This window comes from Rhinolophus hipposideros, assembly GCF_964194185.1.
Source record: "Rhinolophus hipposideros genome assembly, chromosome: 11".
Lineage (NCBI taxonomy): Eukaryota > Metazoa > Chordata > Mammalia > Chiroptera > Rhinolophidae > Rhinolophus > Rhinolophus hipposideros.
The window spans coordinates 18,841,353-18,869,056 of record NC_138057.1 but is presented as its reverse complement, the minus strand read 5'-3'; the positions used below and the strand labels follow the sequence as shown (position 1 = coordinate 18,869,056).

Genomic DNA, 27,704 nt, shown 5'->3' with positions numbered 1-27,704 from the left:
AGATAGTCTTTAATTTCTTCCAATAATGTTTTATAGCTTCAGAGCGTAAGTTTCACACTTCTTTTTTTAAATGTATTCATAAGTATTTTATCTTTTGATGCTATTGTAAATGGAATTGCTTTCTTAATTTCATTCTTGGATTGTTTATTGCAACTGTATAGAATACTGTTGATTTTTGTATATATCTTGTATCCTGCAACCTTGATGAAGTTGTATATCATGAGGGTAGTACTGGTGGTAATCCGACTCATAGGGTGACCATTAGACTACTTAGGTAGTTCTTGCAGAGTACTTAGTACCTACCCTGGCACACAGTTGGTGTTAAATACTAGTTATTACTACTAAAGTACATATATATATATATATATATATATATATATATATATATCAAGGGCTTTACAAAGGTATCTTATTATAAAATGTTTATGCAATACCTCCTTATGAGCAAAAGTGTGAGTGATACAGTAATTAAAAAAATATATACTGTTCAAAAAGAATGCGTGGTCTTAAATCAGAAACAGATCCTACTTGGCCGTCAAGTGATTTGTGTATAGGTATCAGATAAAAAATCTGAATAAGCTTTCTTTTGCAACAAATCTACCTTCATACACTCTTTAATTAAGAGCCTCAGAAAACCATCTACTTTTGAGCCATGTAAATGAAGTTCAGTCCTCCATACCCTCTCAATGTTTACTATTAGTCTCTTCCATACTTCTTCTGACCACAGGTATTGTTGCAGAGCAAAGCTCCTGCACTGAACTTGACCAATATGACAGAAGAGTTTTCATCTTGTTTTTCCTATCTTTGGGTTTTCTTTCTCTGAAACCTATTTCATGCTTTTGAATTTCCAGAGAACAGGAACAAAGAGAAAGGGGGAGCCTGGGACGGGGGTGGAGGAATTACAACTGGTAGGGTTCCTACAGGACTGCCGTCTGCAACCCGACTATTCCATAAAAGCATACTAATTTTTGTTAACTAAAACAATTTTACTCCAAACAACCCTTTAAACTTAGACATCTGCTTGTTGTTCGAAAGCACCATTTTAAAATCAACCAGGTTCACTTTTGTCTCTGCAACATTTGCGTCACTTCTAAATAACTTTAAAATTAGACTTATTTGTTGGAACAATAATAGCCATAACCTACAAACCACAACTTATGCCACAAAGTCCAATCTCAGCCCAGATCTATTTTTGGCTTCACAACAGCTTGAGCTAAAAAAGAATTTCATTGTATTGTTCAAGTTGGGTCATAAATAGTCCCTGACCAAAAAAAAAAAAAAAAGGCAAAACAACATAAAATGCTGTATAAGCTAAAAATGGTACAAAATATGGAAAGAGATTCAGGTTCAAACATATGCTACAAAAATGGAAACGTAACTGTGCTCGTCTTCGTATGGACTTCCCCTTTGTGTTCCCACGAAACTCCATTCTTACATCAACTACAATTCTCAATTAAGTTGTTCGGAAATGTAACTGCTTAGGTACAAGTCTATCTCCCCTCCCCCCTACCATAAAGTCTCTGAGCTTTTCAAAGGCAGAGAAGTCATACTGCTGAACAGATGTGTAAATCTGGTTGAGAAGCAGGATGAGCAACATGAGGCATTTGCATCCCACCCCAAAATCACCTAACCCAGACGCTCTTTAAAATGGCTTTAGTTTTCTTGAAACCTCTAGTTGACTCAAAAGCTAACAGATAGTTGATATTAGTCCTTCTTGAAGTGGAGAAGACTACAGCCTCGGTGAGTACTGCTCGAGTCACACCATCTTCAGATGAAAATTGACACAGCATTTAAGAGCAATGAGACAGAACAAAACAAACTCTTTAATTACTCAAACTGATTATTAGTAAATTAAATCTGTTTTACATTTTAGCTAACTAACCTACTTGATAGACAGTACACCCGAAGTGTTGACCCATTTAAATGGGACCAAATAAAGGTGATATACTCAGTATTTGTCCAGCAAACCTGGTGGAGAAGCTAACCAGTCTGAGCAAATCAGAACATAAGTTTCCAATTTTCTTTTCCAAATTAAAGTTACTTTCCTGAAGCCCTATTCTGCTGCTCTAGGCTTCTGATTAGCTATATAAAGGGAATCACAAATTAAAGGAAAAGCAACACGTTCAGTGATCAAGAGATGCACCAAATTTCCATTTATCCAGAAGACTCAAATCACTGGAATTTTCTTGATTGGTGTCATGCAATGATGACTGATATTTACAAATAAGATCCTAAGACAAAGTTTCTCAAATGCCTTTGGAATTTCTGGAGGAAATTCAATTACATTCTAAAACGTTTTAGTAACAGGATATTAAAAAAAAAAAAAAGATCATGAATGCTTTCTCTCTATCACCCACAATAAACATCACCAACCAAGTACTGAGTGCTGTACTAAAACGGGCATACGCCTCAGAATCCTTCTTACTAGGCCAACCTGGAAATAGAGACAGGACTTAGAGGCATGGTATAAAAAGAGTAAAACTGTGGTGAGCTTATGACTTGGAGCCAAAAAGGCCCGCGTTTAAATCTTATTTATGCCATTCAAAAAGAGAGTAACCATACAATCAATCATCCAAAAAAATACCAGTTTTGAGAGGGACACAGGACAACAGGCATAAAATGAAACTATCCCAAGCAAACAGGACACACGGTCACTGTACTCAAGCTATCTGGACCTTGGGAAAGTTACTTCATCCTGAGTCTTGGATCCACATCTGTAAAACGTGAATAATGGGATACAGAATTAAACATTCAGTAACAATAAACCGCTGTCCTATCCCTTCAGCTATATAACTCTATAGTCTATGAGGCTAGCCCAGAGAGTTCAGAAACTCTAAACACACCATCCAGCCTTTTGAAGAGAAACATCGGAGAGATGCAAATCCATCCTTGAGAAATTCAGGGTAATTTTTTTTTAATCCACACAATTTTTTATTAGACTTCTCATTTGCAATTTAAAAAAAAAAAAGAACAGTTCAAATTCAGACACCTGGGTAGAACTAATCACTCAGACCTTTGTTTCCACAGCTATGAAGCCTTTCATAGCTTCATAAAAGCACTCATCTTCTTGTATTGTGATTTTTTATTTATTTATTTATTTTACATGCCTGATGCCAGACTAACCATTCCTAGAAGACAAGAACCACTTCTGTTCCTGGTGGTATCCTCGACGCTTAGAGCAGTTCCTGGCGCATAGTAGAAGCTCACTGTTGGCTGAATAACATCATTACTTTACACATACCTTTCCTTACCCAGCCGTAATCCTGCTGCACATTCTCCACCCACAGAGCTGGTCTGCAACTACTTCTGTCCTCGTCTTCTTCCCCATCTGAGTTTTCATCCTGGCGATGAGTAACGGCAATCCAGAATGTTTCTTCTCTATTAGAGTGGTTTCACCTATTTTCCTAAGAGGAATCCATCTTGAAATCCAATTTGATATCAGGCTTTTAGGAGATTCCCATTTTAAATCTTTATTCTGATGCTCTGATCCTTCACACATTTTATTAAATTCTAACTCTTCATTCAAAGAAAGAAGACAAAACTGACTCTTTCCAACACCGTATTTATCTCCACCGGTTTCCACTTCTTTTTTCTTACTCTCAGTGAACTCTCATTATCCAATCAAAACCACAGTATCTCCCCCAGAAATTAATGTACACTTGACAAAGACCACTTCGATTATTGGAGGATCAGAATCCAATGAAAAAAATTAAAACCAAAGCAAATTAATACAGTCCCAATTCAACAGCCCTGAAATGCCTTCAATGGTAAAATGGTTTTAAATTATGAAGAAGTTCATGGGGTCCCTAAGGCATTTCTAGGGTTTCGTTAAAAAAAAAAAAAATGTAGTCAATCATAGATGTGTTTACTTTTTCTCTGCACCGCTGCCCCAGACTCAGACTGCTCTGGGGCTGAGGGTTTCAAGGCAAAACAATGAAGCATTTGACAACCTCAAAAGGTCTGAATGACATTCTAGAAACAAACTTCACTTTGGACTGCTCATTGAAGTACAGATAAACCAAGATACACTGCCCACCTTGAGCTTGGAATGTAGTCAAAGAGAGTAACAATTGAGGCACTCTGTATTTAAAAAGATCTCTCTAGTGGACAGATTAAGAATAGTCGTGAGAAATTTCTTCTTCATGGAGCCTAAAAGCCATGAAAATTTACCTGGCAAATCCTCACCCACAGTAAACAACCTGTGAGTGCTTGTTGAAAATATAACATATTTGAAAAGAAAAAATTTGCTTTAGCTATAGCAGATGGTTCTTATCCCAAGCTAAATAACAATAGTAAGATGGAATTTTAAAGGTCTATTAAGATAGAGTTGGAAACTTTGTGATTTTTCACTATCCTTCCTCCAGAGAGTTTCTTTTATTCCACAAAAATAATTTTAATCAGATGGGAATAGGAAAAAAAAAACTGCAAACAGAAATTCAGTTTCAGCATAAGTACAATATTAAATGTCCTGAAAGCAGACAGATCCTCAATAACGTAGCTTCAATAAAAACTTCCTAAATCCTTTCCTTTTTTGTTCCTTTGAGAAAATGGTGAAGCAATTTGCATTTACAGCTCAGTTCCTGTTTCCAAAATACCCCTTAAACTTTTTCTTTTCTCTTTTTATGGTAGGTATAAATAGCACCAAATTGTCAAATCACAGCTATTTTGTGTGCTACCTATACAAATAGGTCTGATTTCTGGCCAGCCATAAAACAATTACTGCCCGGATTCCTCTGGCTCTTTGATATCCAGCTTGGCCACAGGGCTTCAAAGCTGGCCTCCAAGACTTTTCTTGGGGCACTGCTGAAAAACAACCTCAACTGAAACACAGAAGATAAAATGTTCCCACTCCTATAAACACACAAAGACATAACTACACTACAGAGGTAAAACAATTCCGCAGCATTGTGGTGGGGTTTCTTCCCTCAAGAGAATTTAAGAGGTCCAAGTACTTTGAATTGTTTCTTCAGTGATGCTGGCCAACTACTGTGTTTCCCCAAAATAAGACCTAGCTGGACCATCGGCTCTAATGTGTCTCTTGGAGCAAAAATTGTAGTAAAATAAGACAAGGTCTTATATCATATAATATAATGTAAGACGGGGTTTTATATTAATTTTTGCTCCAAAAGACACATTAGAGTTGATGGTCCGGCTGGGTCTTATTTTCGGGGAAACACGGTGGAATTTCTTCCTCCTCATGCATATGGCTATTTCCCCCCATTCTCAAGCCTCCAAAAATTAAGAACTACTTTGCTTTTAGAGAAAATTTCTGATTTACTAGAATAACTTATCCCATGGGAACTTAGTGGGAGAGAATGAAAGTTCAGCTTCTTGAGCACATAAAAAGCTATACCGCACAGTATTTGTTCAATGTTGCAAAACTCATTGAAGCTAGAAGCTTTGTATAAGGTTAAATTTGGTTAGAATATCAAACAGAGGAAATTTATATACGGGCGACTGTATGTTTTGGCTATAAATGAGTAGGACTTTATTCTTACATGGCTTACTAAAAATCACTACATTATATGTGGATGGCACACACACACAGATATCTAACATATACAGCACACATATGCTTGGAGTACTAGTCAGGCTATCTCCTATTAAGCTACAGCACAAACAATACGTCTATTACAAGGAAATAGATACGAAGTCCCATCAGAGAAACTTACAATTTAGAATCTCAGGGAAATGGCAAATGCGACATGATCATAAAATCTCCTATTGCCCAGGTTCTTATAATAAAATTGTATGAAGGCTGATACACACAGATACACACACCCCTATACCTGCATCTCTATATGTGCACCTAAGAGAAAGATATGTTGCTTTATTTTTTTAATTCTTCCTACCATCATGCCAAATCAGTTTCTCCTTAATCCAATACTTGGGTAGCTCTATCCTAATATGCCAGTTATATGGAAAAAATATTTCACCAATTAAGCAGTTGGCAAACATGTGATTCTAAATGAAAAGTACAGATGATATAGCCTCCCTGTGTACATAAAAGACCATTTCAGATACTATGCATAAAACATCAAGACTACCTTTGAACCCAAAACTCACCTATTTCTCCATCTCCCCTTTACCACCTGTAAGACTCAAGCACTTTTAAAACTTTAATCTGAGTTTAGAACTCTTCTATGATCTTATCCAAGGAATCACTTGTACATACTTATCCAAAGACACAGAGCCACGTTTTTAAAAATCTATATAATAAATCAACTCTTAGAAGTACACAGATGAGCCCTCTCATAATAACCCGAAAACTTACCATTCAAAATTGGAGCCACCTGTTTATAGCTCCGATCTCAAGTACACAGCTTTTATCTCTTAGGTCAAATCTGGCACCTAACATTGGTACTAAATTTCCTCGTAACAATGTGATTGTGTAATCTCTCAAATTTAATTATACTTTTTCTCTGGAGCTTTTAAACCAAGGCCAAATGCATTAACATACAACAAAATTCTCAATGTGAGTGATAAAATGCATTAAAAGTAACCTTTAATCCATGCTATTAACTGATTTTATTCTATTTTGGCACGTTTGAAGTAACTCATCTAAGGATTAGTTAGGCTTTTCTACACTTCTTTTTATCAGGACCCTACCATTCTTGATTTAGTTTTGAGAGAAAAGGGTTTGCAAAAACTATAATAATCTCACAGCTGGAGATGGCTGGAACGTCCGTTAGTACTCATTGTGCCCTTAATTTGCAGGAAGCCTTTGTGCTCTTCTACTCCTCGTTTTACATGCTGAGCAGTTTTCACTGATAAAGTACTTATAGACCAGTTATTTTGGATTAATGAAAAGCCCAGTAAAATTTTATGTAAAATGGCTGTGAACTTTCTCTTTAAAATACTGAAATGTATCTTCAGTCTTGATTGCATGAAAATCTTAACCTTGATAATTTGCCCCAATAGTTTTCATGTGAGTCGGCAAAGGCAGCCCTAAGATTTTTAAGAAGTATTATTTTCAAACAGAGAAGGAATCCAAAATTTTAGGCTATGAATTCAGATTGAATGGCTGAAGCCTCAGGGCAAACACACTGATTTAATCACGTAGCAGTAGGTTCCCAAATCCTGCCCTCCTCAGCCTTAACAATAAAGTATTTCCCTGCCCTTTAAACCTATAGCAATAATACAAACACATTGCACAAAAGGAAACCAACATCCTTGGTTTTAATTGGTTGGTTATAATTTTTAACATTATAACATCAATTTCGGGAGGAGATAGCATTTAGTCTAATTGTACACTTATCCAAATCGTGATTTTAAAGTCAATGACTTAGTACTTCCTCTGAACTTCAAGCCCCAAAAAGGACATTTAAATATCCAATTATCATGGATTATAAATCAAACTCAATTTTCACACTTTTTTCTTTTTTTACAATTTTCACAATTCCATAAAGGGCTTTAGATACAAAAAGCAAGGTCTAACTTTAGAAAGTCTAAGTTGAAGTTTTAAAATCTAAGTATAAGCAAAAATGTTGAAATATGTCACATTCCAAGACATGAAACTGTACGGTAGTAAATGCTAAAATGACTCATTTGCTGCCACACTACCTTTCTATAAGTCAAAAGTACAAATCATAATCAGAGAGTCATATCTAACACAGCATGTACATTTGCAACGTAGAATTGATAGTGTCTGAAACCAACAGAGTTAAACAACTTCTTTTGTGAGGCTACTGGCGAAATCTGGAGCAGCTGTCTCACTTTGCCTTTTACGATCATAGCAAAAGCTCAAGGAAGTGATCCAATACAGCGCTGGTCTTCAGTAACCAGATCGTTTCTATTTCATTTTCAACCAAGGGAATGGAAAATGAAAACAAAATTATTCCTCAATCGGTAAGTTTACTTGACAAGCTCATTTTTACCAACCTTTTAACTTTTATTCACATGTATATGCATAAGAGCTGTTTCTTTTTGGGGTGCAGACAACCTTAATAACTTTTAAATACTGACTACACAAGATAAAACTTCAGATGGCTATCACTTCTTCAACCCACTTATAAAAACTACTGGAAAATGTTTTAGCTACTCAAGAACAAGCTAAACGAGCTAAAAAAAGAAGAAGCAGTTAGTCATTGCTGTAAACTGTTGAGCCACAGGTCTTTGATTTCTATCAGTGAAGAAAGCTGCAGAATTCATACCATTTTATATAGGACCTAAAACAACTGTATAATAATTTTTGTAACAGAAGCAAACTCAGTTCCTCAAGGGTTACAATTTCCCACCTAAAACTACTTACACTGTTTAAAACAAACAACAAGCTCTTTCATCATATATCATCCAGTTATTACCTACACATCTGAGGTGTCTACTCCTGTTCTTTCCTACTTCGCCTATGGAAAACCAGTATTTCAGACATCTAACTAATCCGGACTTACAAATACTGACTTTAAGTAGAAATACAACCTTCTTCAGAAATTAATTTTCTGAAGAATGTGAATAAGGGAAACAAAGTAATCAAATCAATGACCCAACAAAGTTCTGTTAGCACTCTGGTTAGTAACTATAGGTTCATACTAGCAAGAAACTCCAAAACAATTTTAAACTAAGTTATGCAGAAATACCCATGCCTGCAACATTCATTTCAATATTCACAATGCATAAAGTTTGTTTTATTCAAGTAAGTTTACCTAAAAAAGATTTTTTTTTTCCAAAGGGCCATCGTAATCCAATATTTAATTTATAATTCCAATCCTGTTTGTTTCCACAAAGGTTTGGCCCAAAGCAATTTTAGTTAAATTTCAGGCTAGTATACACTTAGCTATACCCCACAGGTAAGAGATACTGCTTATAAACATCTGATATACTTTCTGATGATAACAGATCCTATTATTTTACACTACCAGTGTTCGTTTCCTAAAGGAGAAAAATGAAAACAAACAAAAAACCTCTATGAACTAAAATATACCACAAATGGGTGTTCCTGAATTGACATATATATGAATGGCTTACTTGTTTTAAAAAGTAAACCTCAACTACTGGGTTAATAAGTGTCACTTTAAGGGATTTAAACCAGAAATTCTTCAAATAAAATTAAATAAATTGGTTCACAAGTAATTAACGATGGGATTTCAATAATGTAAAACTATCTCTATGGCTCAGGAATTTAACTGGCTATGTTCAATATAATATGCCTGCTTAGTGGGTCTTGGAGCCCACTGCCTGTAAAATCTCCCATGGAGATTCAAGACCACCCATTGAAAAATAGTACAACATTATTGCCTCAGGCAAGACGCTGGTACATAAGACTGGTTATTCAAGTCTTTTAAATACTATTTTATTGAGGGATTGTGGGAGGTGGGGGAGGGGGATTCATGAGTGGTGGGGGAGGAAAACTCAGACATAGGAAAAAACAGTAATTTCTAAAGCAGAGGTTCCTATATACCCCCCACTCCTCATCCCACCCCAACCCCCTTTTTAAACAGCTACATAAACAAAGTAATAAGTGCTCAATTTCAGAGAGAATTACATTATACTCCATTTGAACAGGCTACAAAGTACTTTTATTTGAAAAGCTGCTTCTCCGCTGTTATAAACAATTTTACTACGGCACCAATTTCAGACAAGAGAAGATGGCTAGGGAGATGGGAGGTGGCATTAGGAAAAACTCACTCAGTGTCTTTCAATGCCTAAAATAGTTGATCCAATAAAGATCCTTTAGAGAAAACGTTAAGTCTATTTTTTTTCTCCAAGTAAGCAAATCATACAGGAAGGCTTTTCTTTTCTAGAGTACTGCACCCTGTCTCTTTAAACTGCAGGCCTGCCCCATTTCCCACGCATTCAATGAAAGCAACACGTTTGCTGGCCTCCAGCCCACAATGTCAAGTAGTTTTCTTGCTATTGAATTTCAAGATTATTCTTTTGGATCATTTGCCCTTTAGTTTTAAGCACGCCAAAGCAAAAATAATGTCTTTCTACAATAACATAAAGAAAATGCTGAGGTCTTTACAAGTCCCCAAGTAGAGAACACCTTATCCTTCAGTCTTCCTTTCACTGCAAAATATGCTGCCCCTCTATGTGCTCTTAATAAGGGCCATTTATACATTATCTTGGTCTGCTATGGCTCTGTCTGTCCTATAATAAAAGTCTATGAGTACATTTATTTAATTTAGTACCAAATTTGGAATATACAACAATCTGCAATACTCAGACCAAGTTTCCGTATTACTCAAACTCTCAGGTCTTCAATTGGTCCCTCACGTATTTCGTTAGAAAGGGTTTTAAAACAGTGACTTTATATTCTATATTTGCAGTTAGGACACCGACATGAATGAATGGAACAATAAAAATAGGAAGCAAATAGTGTGAGTTGTTGTCATAGTGCCAAAGAATATATCTTCCTCATTCTCATACATAGCTTAATCCTCAAGAAAGGAACCTCGGCCATTATGAACCCCACTTAGAAGTTTCTCAAAAGGAACAGAAATAGTCAAACAAAATTTTATCACAACTAAATTAAGCCCAAGGAAAATAATATTATTCCAAATGCTAGCAAATAGAACTTAATTTTAGCAATTTTAGTCAAGTAGCGAATAAAGAAATGCTCAGATCACAAACATCAGTTTCCGTATCTCGTATTCTAAATTTGAGTTAATTTGGGTAACGATAATACAATTTGGGAATTTTGTAAAAGCATCTAATACAGACTTATTTGTACTTGACATATAGTTTTACTGTGTATTTCAGCACGTGTACTTTTAGTGGCTATTCTTTTTTTTTTTGTATTAAAAAGGTAAAGATGCTTCCCACAGATTGTAATATCATGGACTCAATCAGATAAATTTCATATTGCAGAAAGACATTTTAAGACAACTAAAATTAAATCTCTCGTTTTGAAGAAATTATTAGTTTTAGTTGTGTTTAAGGAATATTCGTATCTGGACTGTATATAAAATCCAAATTTCATTTTGATTTTAATTTTTTTAACTTCTGATTATTTTTGTAGTCTATATGTAAAATAGTATTAAAACTGTTTTAATACTAAAATCTTGTTTGTGTTTATGCAATTATGCATCAATTCTCCATTCAAAAAGGACCATTTCTCTCCCTGCCCTAAACATATTATTTTTGCCTTAGTTTTGGTAGTTTTGGGTAATTTTTATTTTTCATAACTTAGTGCTTAACTTCCAAAATATATATAAAGACACAAACTGGAAATGGGTCTTTACTTCCAATTATAGCTCCCATTTGTTTCTAACTCATTATTATCATACATTCATACATGATGAGAGTTCTTTCATTTGTAGTCAATTTTTAAAGTCAGATTTAGGCTCTGGAGAATTTTCTAATACAACATATCAAGCTAAGCATATTAATTAACAAAGTTATCCTTATCAAAACTCCATGGGGGGGGGATCAAAACTTTTCCAAACATTCCTAAGTATTCCAAAAACATATACTGTACTGAAATATTAAATATGGTTGCCTTCTGTTACAAAGACTATCTCATATGAATCATGTACTTATAAATCAGGTTAATCTGATTAATTTTATGACTATAATACAACAATAATTATTAAGAAAGGTAAGAACATAATTTACAGAAATCTTATGATCAACTTATGAAACATGCATATAGTAATGTTAAAATAAATCACTCAAACTGATGTGATTAAAACTTTAAATAAAATATGAAAATGTCCCTTGAAGAAGACATTACTCTATATGTTCGATATGAGATTACTTAAACAAAACCAAAAAAAAAAACTAAAAACTTTATTGTAAACATGTCCATGTTTAAATATTTACTTTTAAATATTTAACACATTTAAAATCTAGTTTTACTTTCACATTAGATGTGTCAGAAAAGCTTGGAAAAATACAACAAATTTTACTGATGACAAGAATTTCCTGATATCCCACCTCCCCAAAATAACTTCTATTAATATTTTACTATAGTGTTTTCTTTCCATCTTTTCATTGATGTATTTTTATCTGTCACACAATTCTCAAAATATGGGTAAAGGTGCAGAATTCTGACCATTCTGATATCAAGAAAATGGACTGAATCAAGTACTAAAATCAATGATTATGATAAACCCAAATATGGGCCTCCACAGAAATACTGTCAAGTAGCATTAATTACAAGCTACTGTGTACCTTTTATGACATAAGAAAATTATCATTTACTTGCTTCTCTTTAAAATGTCTGTATTTATGTATTTTTGTATAAATTAAATCCTTAGTCCTTCGACAATTCCCTTTAACAAGTTAAAACGATAACTAAAATTATCTTCATTGACCTAAAATTTATGCAGCATGTTGCAGGTAAAGTCTGGAAGGGCACTTGCTCTTCAAGACACCTTCAATTAAGTATTTGAATTATTAAATAGAAAACCCTGCAAGTATGTTGAGTGATCAAAGATTTGATACAGTGTCTTCTAACTGGTCTACAAGATAATGTTAGTCTAAGTCCCCAGTTATTATTCTATTGCTATAGAAACAAAAGAAGTTATCCGATACTTCATAAAAGCAAACTGAGTGACAAAATGTCAAGGTCTGGCCTACATTATATGAAACATCAATCAATCAATCAGTCAAGTTTCATAAAAAACCCAATGATCTAACAATCTGGTCAAGAGCCATATTTAAGGAAGAAGTTTCAAATAAACACAGGGTGTCTTGAGTTCTTGGAAGGCTCCAACCCCCAAGCAGTTGATGGCTGGTGTAAATGACAACAATATAATCAGAAAGTAATTTTCATAACTAAAACTTAATCACCTACTTGGTGAATTACCCTTGTTATCTTCTACTTCCCTATTATGACAGCAAGTCTTTTACCCATTTCACTGTTCACTAATCATTAAAAAGAGTAAAATTTCAAAATATCAACATTTTGTTTTTCAAAAAATCATTCTCAAACTACTACACTTATGAAAAGTGAAAAATGAAATACAGCACACTTATCTATTATCTAGCATAACTAACCAATGTACAGTTGATGTCATATAAATGCAAATTATTTCATCATTAAAAAAACATTAGATCAAAGACACACTCAGAATTTATCCATTTTTAAAAACTAAGGAAAAAATAATATTTCAGAGCTAGGAAAGCCCACAGAGCTTATTCAGTCCAAACACATCCCTCCTACCTCCCAGGCCAGGGCTTCCTGCTGCATTGCTAAATACTGTTCCTACCAGTTACTGGAATACATCTGTCTATTTTTAAAGCTAAAAGGCTAGTTGTATTTCATGGATTAAGTAGTAAAAAAATGATAGACCTGGCCAAGTCTCTCAAACTTGTGTCTGGCTTTTAAAACAGCAGCCAAAGTAGGTAAAGGAAAAGAGAGAAAAGGAGAAGAATTCATTTTGCCTATAACATAACCTAAAACACATTCTAGAAAATGTGTTTCTCAGCCAACACAATATTTCCTGCTAAATTCAAGTGGTGGTTCTGTTTACACAAAGTCAATTATAAGAGGTACAGAAGAAATGACTTTTAGGATACTAAGTAATAATTTACCACTTAGGGGAGTGGAAGCTCAAGTCTGGATTCTAACACTCTTTTTCTGACTTACAAATATCTACGTGTATGTTATATTGTTGCCAAAACTTCCAATGTCTAGACTACATGGATCAAAGGTATGGATACTACTTATCTATAGTGACATAATGTAGTCCCATCTTATCTGATGTGTGTGTAACTCAACTGCAATAAGGAGGTGAGTGCAGGACTGATTGAAGCATACGCCTACTGGTGCTAAATGCTGCATATGATGGAAAGTCGCTTCCCACTTCTCAGTATTTCTGTACACAGGTAGGGACAGTCATACAACAAGCATGTCTGATAAGACCGTCTGGAGCTCTACCAACATTCTGAAGAACCCAAACCACTAAAAGCAACCAAATCCCAACAACCTCACCTCTCTAGTTTTCACTGAGTCACAAAACAACTGCTTATAATACAGGAACAGGGAAAGAAGTCAAACAAAACAATTTTTTAAAAATAGAAGACTATTTCTTCAGTGCAATTTTGGCAAAAGTTATGGATGACATGAAATCTATAATGAACCTTTTTTTAAACATTCAAAATGTTTGTACACCTGAAACTAATAAAAAAAGTTATAATTTTTTGTTTAAAAAAATAGATACCTGGAATAATCTCTCCCAACATGACCCTGGAGAGAGGAGGAGGAAGGAGGGCATAAAAAAAAACCTACCTGCAAAAATTAAAGGCATCTTGCAGCCTAAATTTATATCTAGAAATATCAAGAGGTATGTAACTCTCCCTACTCTCTAAGCCACTGCTACTGTTGTTAATATTTTAGGAAATTGTTCATGTATATTTTGCATTTTAAATTCAATACATACACAGCTTTTGTCCGGGTGTTGATGGAAAAATAACTAATGATTTCTTCTGGAAAGGAGCAAAGAAAAAAAAGTCTACATTTGGCAAAATTAAATATTTTAAAATGTATTTGACTCAGAATATCAATCTTCTAACCTGGGTAACAACTAATTAAATTCAACTTATCATCTTTATATTTGTTAATGAACATTATTTTACATGAAAGGATCTCAGAATTAAGAATCAGCCATACTTTTAATAAAAAAAAATGATGGTGCGTTGATTCTCTCCAGAAAGTTAATTGTTAACTACTACATACCAACTAAATCACACCCAAATGCTAACCTTATCTTTTGAGAAATTCAATGACAATAGTTTTCTTCAGGCCTCAACCACTGAAAACTTCTCACACTCAAGTTAAAAGAATTAGGTCACACAACATTATTTCTTAAAACAATGTTCTGCACCCTTCATGGAATGGCAAGGCTACCACAATGTGGGGGTGGGGGGAATGTCAGAGGATACCTACCATTCAGTAACAATTGTTCCTAATGATTTGATCTCAAAGGAAAAGGTTACATTAACCGGTAAAATGAATTTGACTTTGCCTGCAAGTAGCTATAGAACTTCTTCCCTTGAAACAGCATCTACCATGGTTACCAACACTTAATTAAATCTTAGATCATGTCTACAAAAGCAGTTATTGCTGAACATTTGTCTGCTAATATAAGTGAATAATTACTCAGTGTTTTAAAAGTAAACATTTACCACCATTTATTACTAGTTATCTGTGCACTAGCATACTTGTGACTCATTGTGTCTACATGCAAGATCACTTCACATTTCTGGGCTGCTGATTGAAAGTAAAATGAGAGGCTACACAAAGAGGAAGAATCTCAAGTGTCCTTTGCAGCTCTAGAAGAAACAAGCACGTTGAAGGCAGGGACCTCCTCTTTGCCTCACTGACGTCTTCCCCCAATCCTTTCAATGCATCATGCACACATAAAATCTGTTGCTTAAGCACATTACCATGCCCCCAAATTATATTCTTCAACAAAACCCCAAAACCAAACAGGAAAACACAACAAAATAGATCATTGACAAAATTAAAAAACTGTATATGGCAAAAAGATACTATACATTAGACTACAAGAGAAAGAAACAAAATAACATCCTACAGATTGTTAAAAAACAAACATCCCAGTAGCTTTTTTAAAGACAAGTGATACAAAAAGAAGTAAATAAAGAGGAAATCCAGATGGTCAGTAAACATATAGAAAGTGCTTAAGCCCACTTGAAACCAGAGAAATGCAAATGAAAACAAAAATATACCATATTTCTACGAAATATCAAAAATAAGAAATCTTAAAACATGTTGAAGATGTAGAGAAAATGGTACTCATTCCCTGACAGAGTATAAACTGTCACCAACGACTTTGTAGAGCAATCTGACAATGTCTAATACAAATGCAAACATACCCACAACTCAAATTCTAGGCCTATATCCAAACTCTTGTTCATTTGTACAAGGTAATAAGTACAAAGATGTGCACTGCACAGAATGGAAAATGCCCTATATATTCCTTAATAGGGGAACAGAAAGGCAAGCATAGAACATATTCCAATGATGAAATACTAAGCAAACAAAATTAAAGGGAATGAATTGGCTCTCGACAGATGAAATATGGAAAGGTTCAAAAACATGAGTGGGGAGCGCGAATCAAGATGCAAAATTATTCACTCATGAAAATGTTCTGGAATTAAATAGTGGCAATTGTTGCACAGCCTCGTAAATATACTAAAAACCACTGAATTTTACATTTTAAGTGTGTGCATGTTATAGTATGTGAATTACGTCTCAAATGAAAAAAATGATTTGCCCAGTACGATATACTTCATGAATATTTTAAGACATAACATCACATTACTTGTAGCAACGTAAATGTGCAAATTTACATAAATAGATGGAAGAAAGGCTGAAGAGTTAGAAGGAAAGGTTGAGAGGCATTTAAAAATTTTAGCTGAATCTGTAATACTTAATTCCCTAAAATCAAAACAAGGAAGCAAATATGATAAAATGTAAACACTTGTTCATTCTTAGCAGTGGGGATTTGAATGTTTGTTATATCATTCTTTCCTTTGTATTCTCCTTTGTATTTTTTGAGGAATACAAAAAAGGGCACAAAACAGGCATATTGTAAATGACAAATGGTAAATATATAGCACATACATAAAGATATGTGGCATTACTAATCAAATAAATGCAAATAAAAATGAGGCATAGTCTCATCCAGGAAGTTGGCAAAGATTAAAAAGAAAACAAAACAAAACTAGTAATTTCCAACATTGGCAACCATGTAGGGAAATGGGCAGTCTCCTAACACCTGGGGAAGTACAAACTGGTACAGTCTTTTTGGAGGAAAGTTTGGTAATGCATATCAAAATTTAAAATCTATATACCTTTAAAATCAACTACCTCCCTTCTGTTAATTTAACATAAGGAAGTTACTGAAAAGCTATAAAAATGAACGTCAAAGATGTTCCCACAGCAACAGTCCTATCACATTCAAACTGAGGACAATCTAAATGTCCAAATAATGCATAACAACCTATATTCAACGTAATACCACAAAAGTCAGGCTTAAAAAGATCATATTCCATTATATACCACAAGGGCAGGAATGTTCGTCTGTGCTTTACCCCCACCTCCTAGAAATGGTCTAGGCACATAGTAGGAGCTCAAAAAAAAAACAAAAAAAACACAACTTGTTGAATGAATTAATGTTAATTTAGAATTAATTAATATTGAAATGTGTGTGTGTGTACACACACACATGTATAGTATATGTAAAGATGTCTACCAAAGTACTAATTATGGCTATCTATGAAAAATTTGGGGGTAACTCCTTTCTATTTCTGCTTTGATTTTTCTACAATGAACGTGTATCTATAAATAAGAAAATAACACGATTTTCATTTGCATGTAAACAATAATACATGGGTTCTTCATAAAAGCTGCTCTGTACAACTGTACAATGTAATTTCTCAATTTCTATGATACCTATAACATAAGTTTTTTTAAAAACTTATGAATTATCTGTAACATTATCAAAAAGCAATTATTTATCTACCCTTTTCAAAGTATAGTTTCAAAAATGAATACAGCACTATAAACAAGAATAAGGAGAACCACAAACTATGAGAAAAAATGAAAGCATTGAACTATATATATGTTATGAGGAAGAGGGTGAACTAAAGACTGTGGCCACACATACACAAAACAAGATGTTGTGAAAGAATTTCACTCAGACAACAGAATTTCTCTTTCTACGTTAGCTTCTTCTTGGAAGAGTAAAAATATAAACTCAAAGTATCAAAGCCAAAGGAACAAATTATAAAAATCTATATTGTTTCTATGAAGACACTGTGAAGGTTATGTTTCAGAGATCAAAAATATTCTACAATCTGATCAATAAAGATTAACGTCGAGTAAAGGTCAGTAATATATCAAATCCTTGCCTCATTATGTAATTGGTATAATTGTATTTAACATCCTCCCCCAGTCCCAAGTAGCTAAGCTTTCCAAGTTCTCTTTTGAAGACTGAAGTTACTAGGAAATTAATTAAAAAAAAAAAAGTTCCACATCTTAGAACTATAAACGCTGTGTTAAGTAGTAGGGATCATCTGTAATAGATGACCAGAAAAAGAGCTAAAGGGCTAAGGTTGGTCCATGGAAGACCACTGGAAGGAAACATCAAGGAACCAAGAGATGGAATAAAAGATCTTTAAGGTAAAATTCTGAAACCAATTGATAACCCCTGTCCTATCTACTTCTGCGAGGTAATTCTACAGGGTCACTTAAAATGATAGACATACAAGGATTCTGCAGAATACAGATAACCCAGCATCAAATGGACAGTGAAAATAACTGTAAACTATATCCCGTAAAACCCAAATTCAGATTATCCTTTTCTGAAAAAAGTTGTTAGATAATTGTTACACTGGTATTTAACCATGCAAATAAATACCTTGGAAGACTGATCTTTTCTTTTCATTAAATGAGTGTTTTCATTAGCAACAATAATAATGGTTTTAAAAAGTCAGCTTCCACATATGAATAGGGCAGTTTATCTGTGCCAGGTTATATGCTGAATATTTTATTTTACATCGGAGGTTTTCCAAGCATAACCCAGGATCCCCAAGACCTTTCCCAGGGATTGGAGAAGTTAAAATTCTTTTCATAATAACTCTAAGACATCATTTGCCTTTTTCACTCTCATTCTCTCATGCATGTACAGCAGAGTTTTTCAGCAGCTAGAATGACCCGTGATAACAACAGTGAATAACATAGTGAATACAGAAGCACAGAAGAGGATCCAGTTGTTTTCTACCAAAACAAACATTAGAGATTTGCACACAAAAAGTAAAACAATGCCACTACTTCTCACTCTTTTTGTTTTAGAATTTGTTTAAAATGTCTCCGATTTCATTTCTAATACAGTAACTATTAATAGAGGCATTTACGTAGAAAAAGCTCTTTTGAGTCTTCAGCTTTTAAGTGTAAAGGGGTCTTAAGACCAATAAATTTGAGAACAGCTGATTCGTATTTAATCCTCAACTTGTGAGATAATGGTTCTACTCTATCATCATTCCCTTAACCCAAGTGAGAACACAAATGAGAGAACAGACACAGAAGTTACTTGCTCAAGGTAACAGGAGGCATCTCTTAAATCAGCACTTGAATACGTCTTTAATCCCTAATCCTAACTCTTCACCACTGAGCAACAATATCTACCCAAGAAAGTTAAAGATCACATTTAGATAGCTACATGTTAAATCCCTGTTTAAAAGGCAATATTCTATATTGGGTCTTTACTTTTTGTCCTTCAGTCTTAACAAGTAATGCGTGTTCACTGGAATGCTTTTCAATATACAGAATTAACTTTAAAAAAAAACAAATCAAACACTACAAAAATAACCTCCCATCACCACCAATACCATAAACACCCACTAAGGAAAACTACTGGTAAGAGTCTGTGCCCACTCACCCAGGATTTATTTATATACATACCCACATATATTTTTTTATCTGTTTAAATACATTTTAAAAATGAGATCACACTGATTTGGCAACTTGTCTTATTCCACTTAATATATCTTGAAGATCTTCACGCATCTACAAAGAGATTTACCCTTTTTTTATAGATCACCATCATTTACTCCTACCCAACTGAGGTCCCCTATATGACTTGCTTCCAAATTTCTGCTATGAAAAAACATCACAAAAAATGTTATATATTTGTGTAGTTGTGAAGCCATATCTGGAAAATTCCTAGAAATAAAATTTCTGGGCCAAAGGGTATAAAGATTTAAAATCATATTAGATTTTGTCAAATGTCCTCCAAAATGTCTGTGCCCAATTTACATTCTCACTAACAGCGTATGAGATTTCCTCTAGCAATTGAGTTTTTAAATGCCTTCGAAAATTATACTATATGTTGCTTCAAAATGCCAAGTAACAAAACTGTTCTCACTGATCATCTTAATTCCATACAAAACTCTACACAAATCTTGTAACACTCACTGAATATATCAGTATAGTCTTCCATCTTTATTTTTTCCTTACACCTTTTAAATACCTCAGAAGAGAAAATACATCAGGTGCACATACTGTGTTTCCCCGAAAATAAGACCGGGTCTTATATTAATTTTTGCTCCAAAAGACGCATTAGGGCTTATGTTCAGGGGATGTCATCCTGAAAAATCATGCTAGGGCTTATTTTCCGATTAGGTCTTATTTTGGGGGAAACACGGTAATATCTTCAACTAGAAAACCCTCAAATTTTAGGTGCCCTGACAAAAAGTTATCCAAATTATTTCAGAAGACTAACACAAATCAGAACTACACCTTAAACTGGGCTCAAACACTTAAATCAAAGGAAAGTTGTAAGTGTGGATTTATTATGCTTTATATGCCCATTCAAAGGACTAATGCTACAAATAAAAAGCCATCATAGCAGTGGCCAAATTAGCTTACATAAAATAATAAGCAACAGATTTCATATCATAAATGTCATTGGAACAGATTGTAATGGTAAGGATGGCTGTAATTGAAAAGAAAGTTCACTCAAATTCACATCATACTAAAAATGAAAACATTAATATTTTAAATGAAATGTTTTGAATGTGACTATTCATTTCAGTTATATCAAACTATTATAAATCTTTGGTACTAATAAATAAGATATGGTCTTTTTTTGCAAGTAGATAGTTTTAAAATGCATTATACTCTGACCTGCCTATTCTGTAATGGATAATGGATATTCCAGGCTTCATTATTTCATCAAAATCTCTTTTCTATGACTTTGTGCTAGTAGTTTTAAATTGAAAGTCTTCAATACATCTCTGGAACAGAGTAAAACCTCATTAATTCAAGTCCAATCAGCTCAATTCTGAAAGGGCATATGTAATTCTCATTAGGCAACAAGTTAAAAAATACTATAATTTCTTCCTCTACAAGTTCTCATAATATTACTACGAAATAAAGGAAATCAACCTGAAAATTCACTTCTGCAAGCCAAAGATTTATGAAAGTAAGACCTCATCCATCTCCATGGCTGAGAAGTTCATCCTCAGTTCTAAGGTCCACTTCTGTTTATCTGCTACCATATATAATGAAAGTGATCTAACTTGTTATTAATAGCCCTTTAGAGTATGTGCATTTCTTTTAAATGTCTTGTAACTCAGATTTTTCCACAAAGCCATTTTTGCAATTTCCCCCTTTTCTAATGCTAACATTGACAGATCTATAATATCACAAATACAGCACCTTACAAGGTATAGAAATAGACACAGATGCCTGGCATTCTTATTCTGTATCTACTCTTACCATTTTGAAAGACATTATAGGCCAAAAAGTAAGTCCCAGTGTTAAGTGGCATGTTTGGTGTTACATGAATTTACAACTACCTATTCCCAATGAACAGAGAAACCTTCTCCTGCAATCTGAATCATGTGTAATTACAGTATGACAAGGTCTCTCCTGGGCTATGTAAGCTGGCTTTTTTCCCAGGACTTGTCACATCATGGGAAGCGCACACACAAATAAAAATCCAAAAATAAACATTTTCAAACAATGGCTTATAGACTACGTAAAGAAACTCCACAGTTGAGAATAAAAATTGAAGAGCCCAACGGACAAGCTGACAATCTCACTAGAGATGTCAAGGAAGACACAGGTGACACCACAGGGCTTAGCACACAGCAACTCCCAGGTGTGGACCGGGCAGGCAGCACCATCACAGTCCTTTACGTTCGACAGAAAAGCACTAGGTATGGCAAATAAAGGGGGACATCACCACACACACCCACTGAAGCAGAGAACACTGGTGGAATATGGGAAGCTTGGTCATCTTTAATTTCATCATGCCAATTTGTTGATTGTGAAGGTACCTAAACAAAGTTATCTTAAGAGCTACATCTACTGTCACCTGACTTCGTTTTCCTCAAGCAATAAATACGGCTTTTTGTGTTAAGTGTATTTCACCTGGAGGTGAACAGCAGCCAAGTAGTCATAATAGTGTGTACCAAGGATCTTAGAAGGTGGTTTCTTTTGTTTCAACTCCTCCACAGTGGCTCTATGGACACGCAGAAAAGGGAGAGCGAGATTCCAAGAAGCATCATACCCAATCTCATGTGGTGACAGAAACTCGACAATACTCATCCTTATCACAGGTTAGAGGAAATATGAAGTGTAATATCCCTGGCTATATTTTGATAGAAAATGCTAACAAAATCTAAATGTTATTTCCTATAGGCCATGCATATTCCTACACCTCTGTTAGAAGCTGGTTCATTTATTAACCATCCATCAAAGCCCATCAGATTCAACTGCTCAAGTTTTCAAGAGAAGCTATAAAACAAACCATTAAAAGCAACACATACAATCCTATGTCCCATTACATGAGCTCTAGAAACAAAAATAAGCATCCACACAAGCCTCTGCCACCGATAAGGCACACAGCGCTTCTCTTTATTCAGCCCCTGAATGTTCAATAATTTCCACATAGCTCTAAGCAGAACGCATTTATTATGAGGTTACCCTAAGAAACTGCAGGAGTTCTAGATGCCAATAAAGATTACGGATCAAATGGAAGACAACTACTAACTATTGTGTCGACTTAGATAAATAAACCTGCTCACAAACAAAGCATCTTATTGTATTTATATTGTTACCTCTACTAATCCGACGAAAACAACCAGACAGTAGCTTTCCAGAGGCTGGAGGGAATAGAAATCAGGATTTTTTTCAAACCCTCTCTCAATTTACCATAACACCTGCGTTTCTTTTCTTCAAAACTGTCCTGTCCTTTGTGGAAAATGTTTGGGACCTCCGAGGCTGAGCAGGATTATGCAAACTAGACACCAAGGCTAAAAACCAACGTGGGGAAGGACTGGAGAACCAGGCAAGACAACACGGTGCCTCTGAAACTTAGCTTCGTCGACCTCTGCAGGGACCCTCTTCCCTGCAGACCAATCGGGCCGACCCTTCGCAACCCTGCTCAAAATCGAATGAGCAATCAAATGCCCTTGGGGGCTAGGAATGGGTAAACTCCCCCACTAAACATAAAATCCTGACGGCGGAGGCCGGGGGTGGCGAATCCACAAAAAGAAAAGTCTATGACAACTGGAGCCTGGTGGCTCCTACGCAGGCAGGAAGGCAGAGAAGACCCTAAAGAGATTTCTCAAGACGGAACAATAACTACATCCCATGCATTCTCTGCTAATAACACAGGTAAATCTCCATTTATCTAGGGGGGAAAGGCCCACGTTATTTATTCCCTCCAGCCCCACTCCCCACACCTCCAAACACAACAACTAATTGCACCTTCCCCACGGAAGCCGCGGCTAATCCCAGAGGACCGGTGAGGGCAGGCTGGGGATAAACACTCAACACCTGACGGTCCTTTCTCTGCAATGACTTTCACGAAGCCGAAGTCGCGCGCGCGGGCGGGAGCCGGGACCTGGCCAGCGCGGCGCCGCGCACCCGAGTCCCGAGGCTCCGCCAGCGAGCGCGACGCGGGGGGCGGGGAGAGGAGCAGGGGGACCGCCAGGGCCAAGCGATTGTTTCCTCCGCCAGCAAAGACATTTTTTATCAAGCTCCTTTTGTATTCGAGCCCTACCTCTTTTTGGCCTAGGAAAGCTTTCGTGCAAGTGGAAGACGACTTTCTCCACAAAGTGCTGTATGTTACTGTGCTCCGGGCCGCGCACGAACACCATCCAGTCGTGGGTGAAGCCCTCCACGGTGGGTTTTTTCCTCACCTGGGCGCGGTGCCCCAGCTCCAGCTTCACCTGCACGGCACACTGCGGGCAGCGGGAGGAGAGACAGCCGTGAACAACAGGAAGGCGACCGTTCCACACTGCACATTGCGCCTGACATTTTTTTCCTCCTTCTTGAAACGCACATAAAAGGAAACGGCGGTGCCCTCTGCATTCACGTTTACGCGCGTGGGCGCGCACACCCCACACCCTACCCGGCCCGCGGGGCCCGGGGAGCCCCGGGCTCCGCATCCACACCCGCCGGGGTTGTAACGGAATGTTACCCCCAATCGGGAAGGGGGTCCGGGGATCGGGGAGAAGAGAGAGAGCACACTCAGCCACTACATGCACGACAACAAATGCATCGGAAACAAATTGGAAGACAATTAGGAGACGATGCCGGGGCGGTTTCCCAGCGTGGGAAGGGAGGTAGCTGGGACCCGAGGGGGGTTCGGACGAGCCCCCTCCCCGAAAGTACCGCGGCGACAGGCACACGCCGAGGAAGTCTTTGTGTACGTGTGTGTGTGCGTGCGTGTGCAGCGCTGTGCCAGGCGAAATGGAAACTACAGGCAGCCTCTGCTGATGGGCACAAACTCCCGTGCTCTTACCACGGGGTTCGTGCACAACAAAAATGAGACGTCGTCACACACACACACACACACACGCCCGCAGGAAAACACGCCGAGGCACCCATAACTTAAGGAACCCCTCACCCCCAGCGTAAAGCCCCACGCGATCGGCGAGGCCAGCCCAACGGAGCCCCCGCAACACACTTCCAAGAGCCAAAGTGGCCCCAAAGTACCGCCCACCTCCCCCCCAAAAAATGAAATTCAGCAAGGCAGGGCGGCGGGCGGACAGCCGCCGATCCTCGACTGCGCGCAGCCAGGCGCCGGGGCAAAGTTGCGTGCGGCCCCGCCGCTGTCAGCCCGCACTCTCCGGCTCACACACGCGCGCCGCGGAGAACGCACCATCGTAGCGGCCGCTGAGGCTGCTCGCCGCGTCCCGGACTGTGCCCGCGGCTCCTGGCGGCGGCGGCGGCTGAAATATGGCTGAGTTATTATTCGCCTCCTTCCACCGTGTGTGAGTGTGTGTGTGTGTGTGCGAGTGCGCGCGTGTGAGTGAGAGTGCGCTTCTTGCGATTGCAAAGAGAGGCGAGGAGGGAGGGAGGCGCGGGGGGTGGAGGGGCGAGTGTGTGTGAGTGTGTGAGTGTGTGTGTGTGTGTGCGCGCGCCGGGGGGGTGGGGTGTAGAGGGAGGGGAGCGGAGGCTGAGGGAGAGGCAGCAGCTCCCTGCAAGCCGTACCAACCTTTTTCTAATTGGAACCGCGGAGCGCTGGCGCTGTCTGGGCTGCGGCGGCGGCACAGGGCGAGGGAGGAAAGGCCGGGGGTGGGGAGGGGTCTTTTATTATTTTTGCATGTACTTACCGAGCTAGCCATGCCTGGGGGCCCGGAGGTTTGCTGGGGTGTTGTGTGGTACCCCCCTCCCCCGCCCCCCTCAGCTGTAATTCATGAAGAGGCTGCTATAAATGAGAGCGCGCCCAGGAGCGGAGGGTAGATGGCGGACATTCTCTGCCCTTTTCCCCCGCGTTCGCTCGCTCGCTCGCTTATTAAACTCAGCCCCAAAAGCAAAAGCAGCAGCAGCAGCAGCAGCAGCAGCAGCTCCAGGGCCAGAGGATGAGATTCCGGAGCATGCGCGGTGGCGCCTGACACCAGGGCTCTGAGCCTCACGGGGCGGAGGGGAGGGCGCGCGGGCGGGGCGGAGCGCGCGGGGAGGCCGAGCGAGCGAGCCAGGGGGAGCTCGAAAGAGCCAATCACTGGCCACATCCCGAAACCCCGGCGGACGGCTCCGCCACACTGGAACGCCTCGCTTAAAGTAACAGGTTCCTGCTGGGGGTGGGGTGGGGAGGGGGGAGAGAAGGGCGGGGCGGGGGGGGCGTCGGAGTGGGGAGAGGAGCCAGCTGGGGAGCCGTCCCAGCCCCTGTGTAAACTCCTCTTGCCCTACAATAAAAAACGGATTAAAACTGCTGGAATGTCGCCACTGCCTAGAGACCCCAGCAGCCAGAGAAGGGGTGTTAAATCAAGTCTTCGTCGTTAGTTAGCACGCTTGGGCGAGGGAGGCGGCTTTCTTCTACTTTCCACCACGTCTTTCTGTGGTTTTGTGCTAACAAGAACTCACACCCAAACAAACTTATGGAAAGACAGAGTAAAAGAAATACCACCCTACAAATAAGCATCAAAAAGCAATAGCTGAGACTGTTATCACCGGCAGCAACCACCGGGCCTCCTTGCCCATCCACTCACAGGCACCCGCCAACCACCCCTCACTCCCCGGCATCTGCTGCCACTGCCGCCGAAAATATAAAAATGAAATGAACGAGAAAGAAACAAGAACGCTGTTTCCTTCCAAGGGAACGCCTCCCGCGTTGGTAATCCCCGACTGGGAGGCATCACAACGCAGTGCCCAGGTGAAGGCGAGACACCTGGGAGTGCCGGGTGCAGACCCCGGGGGACCGGGACCGGAGTTGTTTTCTTCGAGATATTTCGTCTCCTGAGAGCCTGCTGGGTTGCATCAGAACGTGGAGGATTGTCCTCTAAGGACACGCGGGGCAACTGGGAGTCTTAAAATAGCAGATAAAGTTAATGCGGACTGTAATGTGCACAAATTGGATTATAATCTTTAGGCGTCTTGGTGATAGCCAACGTAATCCCATCTCTGGGTAGTAATCCCGTTAGGTTCCCGGTGACAGCCAGTCGCAGGCGTGTTCCCTGAGACGCGCGCCTGCGACGTTCCCACTCGGGCTGTGCTGGGTCTCGGTGGCCGGGGACAGAACAGCGCAGCCACGCGTGGGGCGGGGCGAGGAGTACTGACTAGCCTCCTTTAGCCACGCAGACAACCTTTACAAAGGAAGCGGATAAGATCTAGACGATTGATTTGAAAGTGAAAGATGGGTGTAACTTAGGTTCGTTGAATAAAGATCCTTGCGTCTTCCTAGCCCTCATTCCTTTTGTGCCGTCTTTATCTTCCTTCTTTTCTCTTCCTTTCTCCTCGCCTCCCAACTTCTTTCTAAATCTTTTCTTTAGCATCGTTCTCTCCTTTCCTGCCTTCCCTCTTTACTGCCTCTGCTCTTCCCTCTGGCTCGACTTTTTTGCTTTCTTTTCATTTTTCTTTCTTAAAACCACGGAAGTAAATTGTCTTAGCCCTTGGATTAAAGAGAAAGGTATAGCGGGAAGGAGGTTACCTGGGGCATCTGGGGTCTTCGTTGTTAATTTTCAATTCTCTCACCTGGTAACAGAAACGTAACGCGATTCAGAGCCGAACATTTCGGGCCAACTTTAATTTCAATCCAAGCCTCCAACTTTAAAACTGATACTCCGCTCTCCTCCACTCACAAGAAAACTTCTTTGGCTTGAGGACCCCAATTTCTCCTATCTTTCTCTTGGATGTAGCACAGAGTGGAGAGAACGACTGAGGGGAGAAACAATTTAATTCAAGTCCAAGAGCTTCAATTTCTCAACTGACTCACATGTACATAGTTGCATAGCATCTTGTAAGGATACGTATAGGTGTGTCTGTATGTTTATATAAGGACCAAGTTTATAGACACATAGACAAGCTGTGTGTTAGGATCTACATGAAGGGCGGACCTACTTGCTATGCATTATTAAATTTTTAATAAAATAACCAAATTGGAGAGAAGTCACTTGGAATAGACTGGAAACTGATGGTTACCAGGATATGCCATTAGTAAAGCCATTTCCTACAAGGCGGCAACCTTTAAACAGTGAGTGTAGCTCCGCACACAGGTGAAAAACAATCCTGTTCGTTTGAGTGGACTTCAAGGTTTGGCTTCTTCCAATGCCAACCGGGGCTCTCTTGGGATTCTCTCTTGTAATTTGCACTCGCGCTGAGAAACCGATGTCTCTTATGTGTTTGCTGAGTTCAGATTTATTCCAGGAGTCATTAAAGAAGTCAGAGTCAGAGCGAGTCTTTTCCCATTACCCCTCCTTTCTCAAAGAATGATTTAAAAACTAAATGCAGGGGTAATTATCCTTCTCCAGACCCTAGAAATATAGATTCCGTCAGTAGA

At 38.3% G+C, this 27,704-nt stretch overlaps 1 protein-coding gene across 3 annotated transcripts in view; it reads right to left on the bottom strand.

The window, feature by feature from the left end:
- Positions 1–25,244, bottom strand: part of MLLT3 (MLLT3 super elongation complex subunit) — a 261,994-nt gene extending 236,750 nt beyond the window's left edge. Inside the window, exons 1-2 of one of the 3 annotated variants that reach the window (XM_081065561.1) lie at positions 25,042–25,244; positions 23,484–23,664 (exon numbers count right to left, since the gene is read on the bottom strand). In XM_081065561.1, the coding sequence (XP_080921687.1) occupies positions 23,484–23,664; positions 25,042–25,053 (193 nt within the window). In that variant the 5' untranslated portion in view covers positions 25,054–25,244. Of the gene's footprint in view, positions 1–23,483; positions 23,665–24,587; positions 24,767–25,041 lie in introns of those variants that run through there. The other 2 variants (XM_081065562.1, XM_081065563.1) reach the window with 2 other exon arrangements.
- Positions 25,245–27,704: the final 2,460 nt, after the last annotated feature.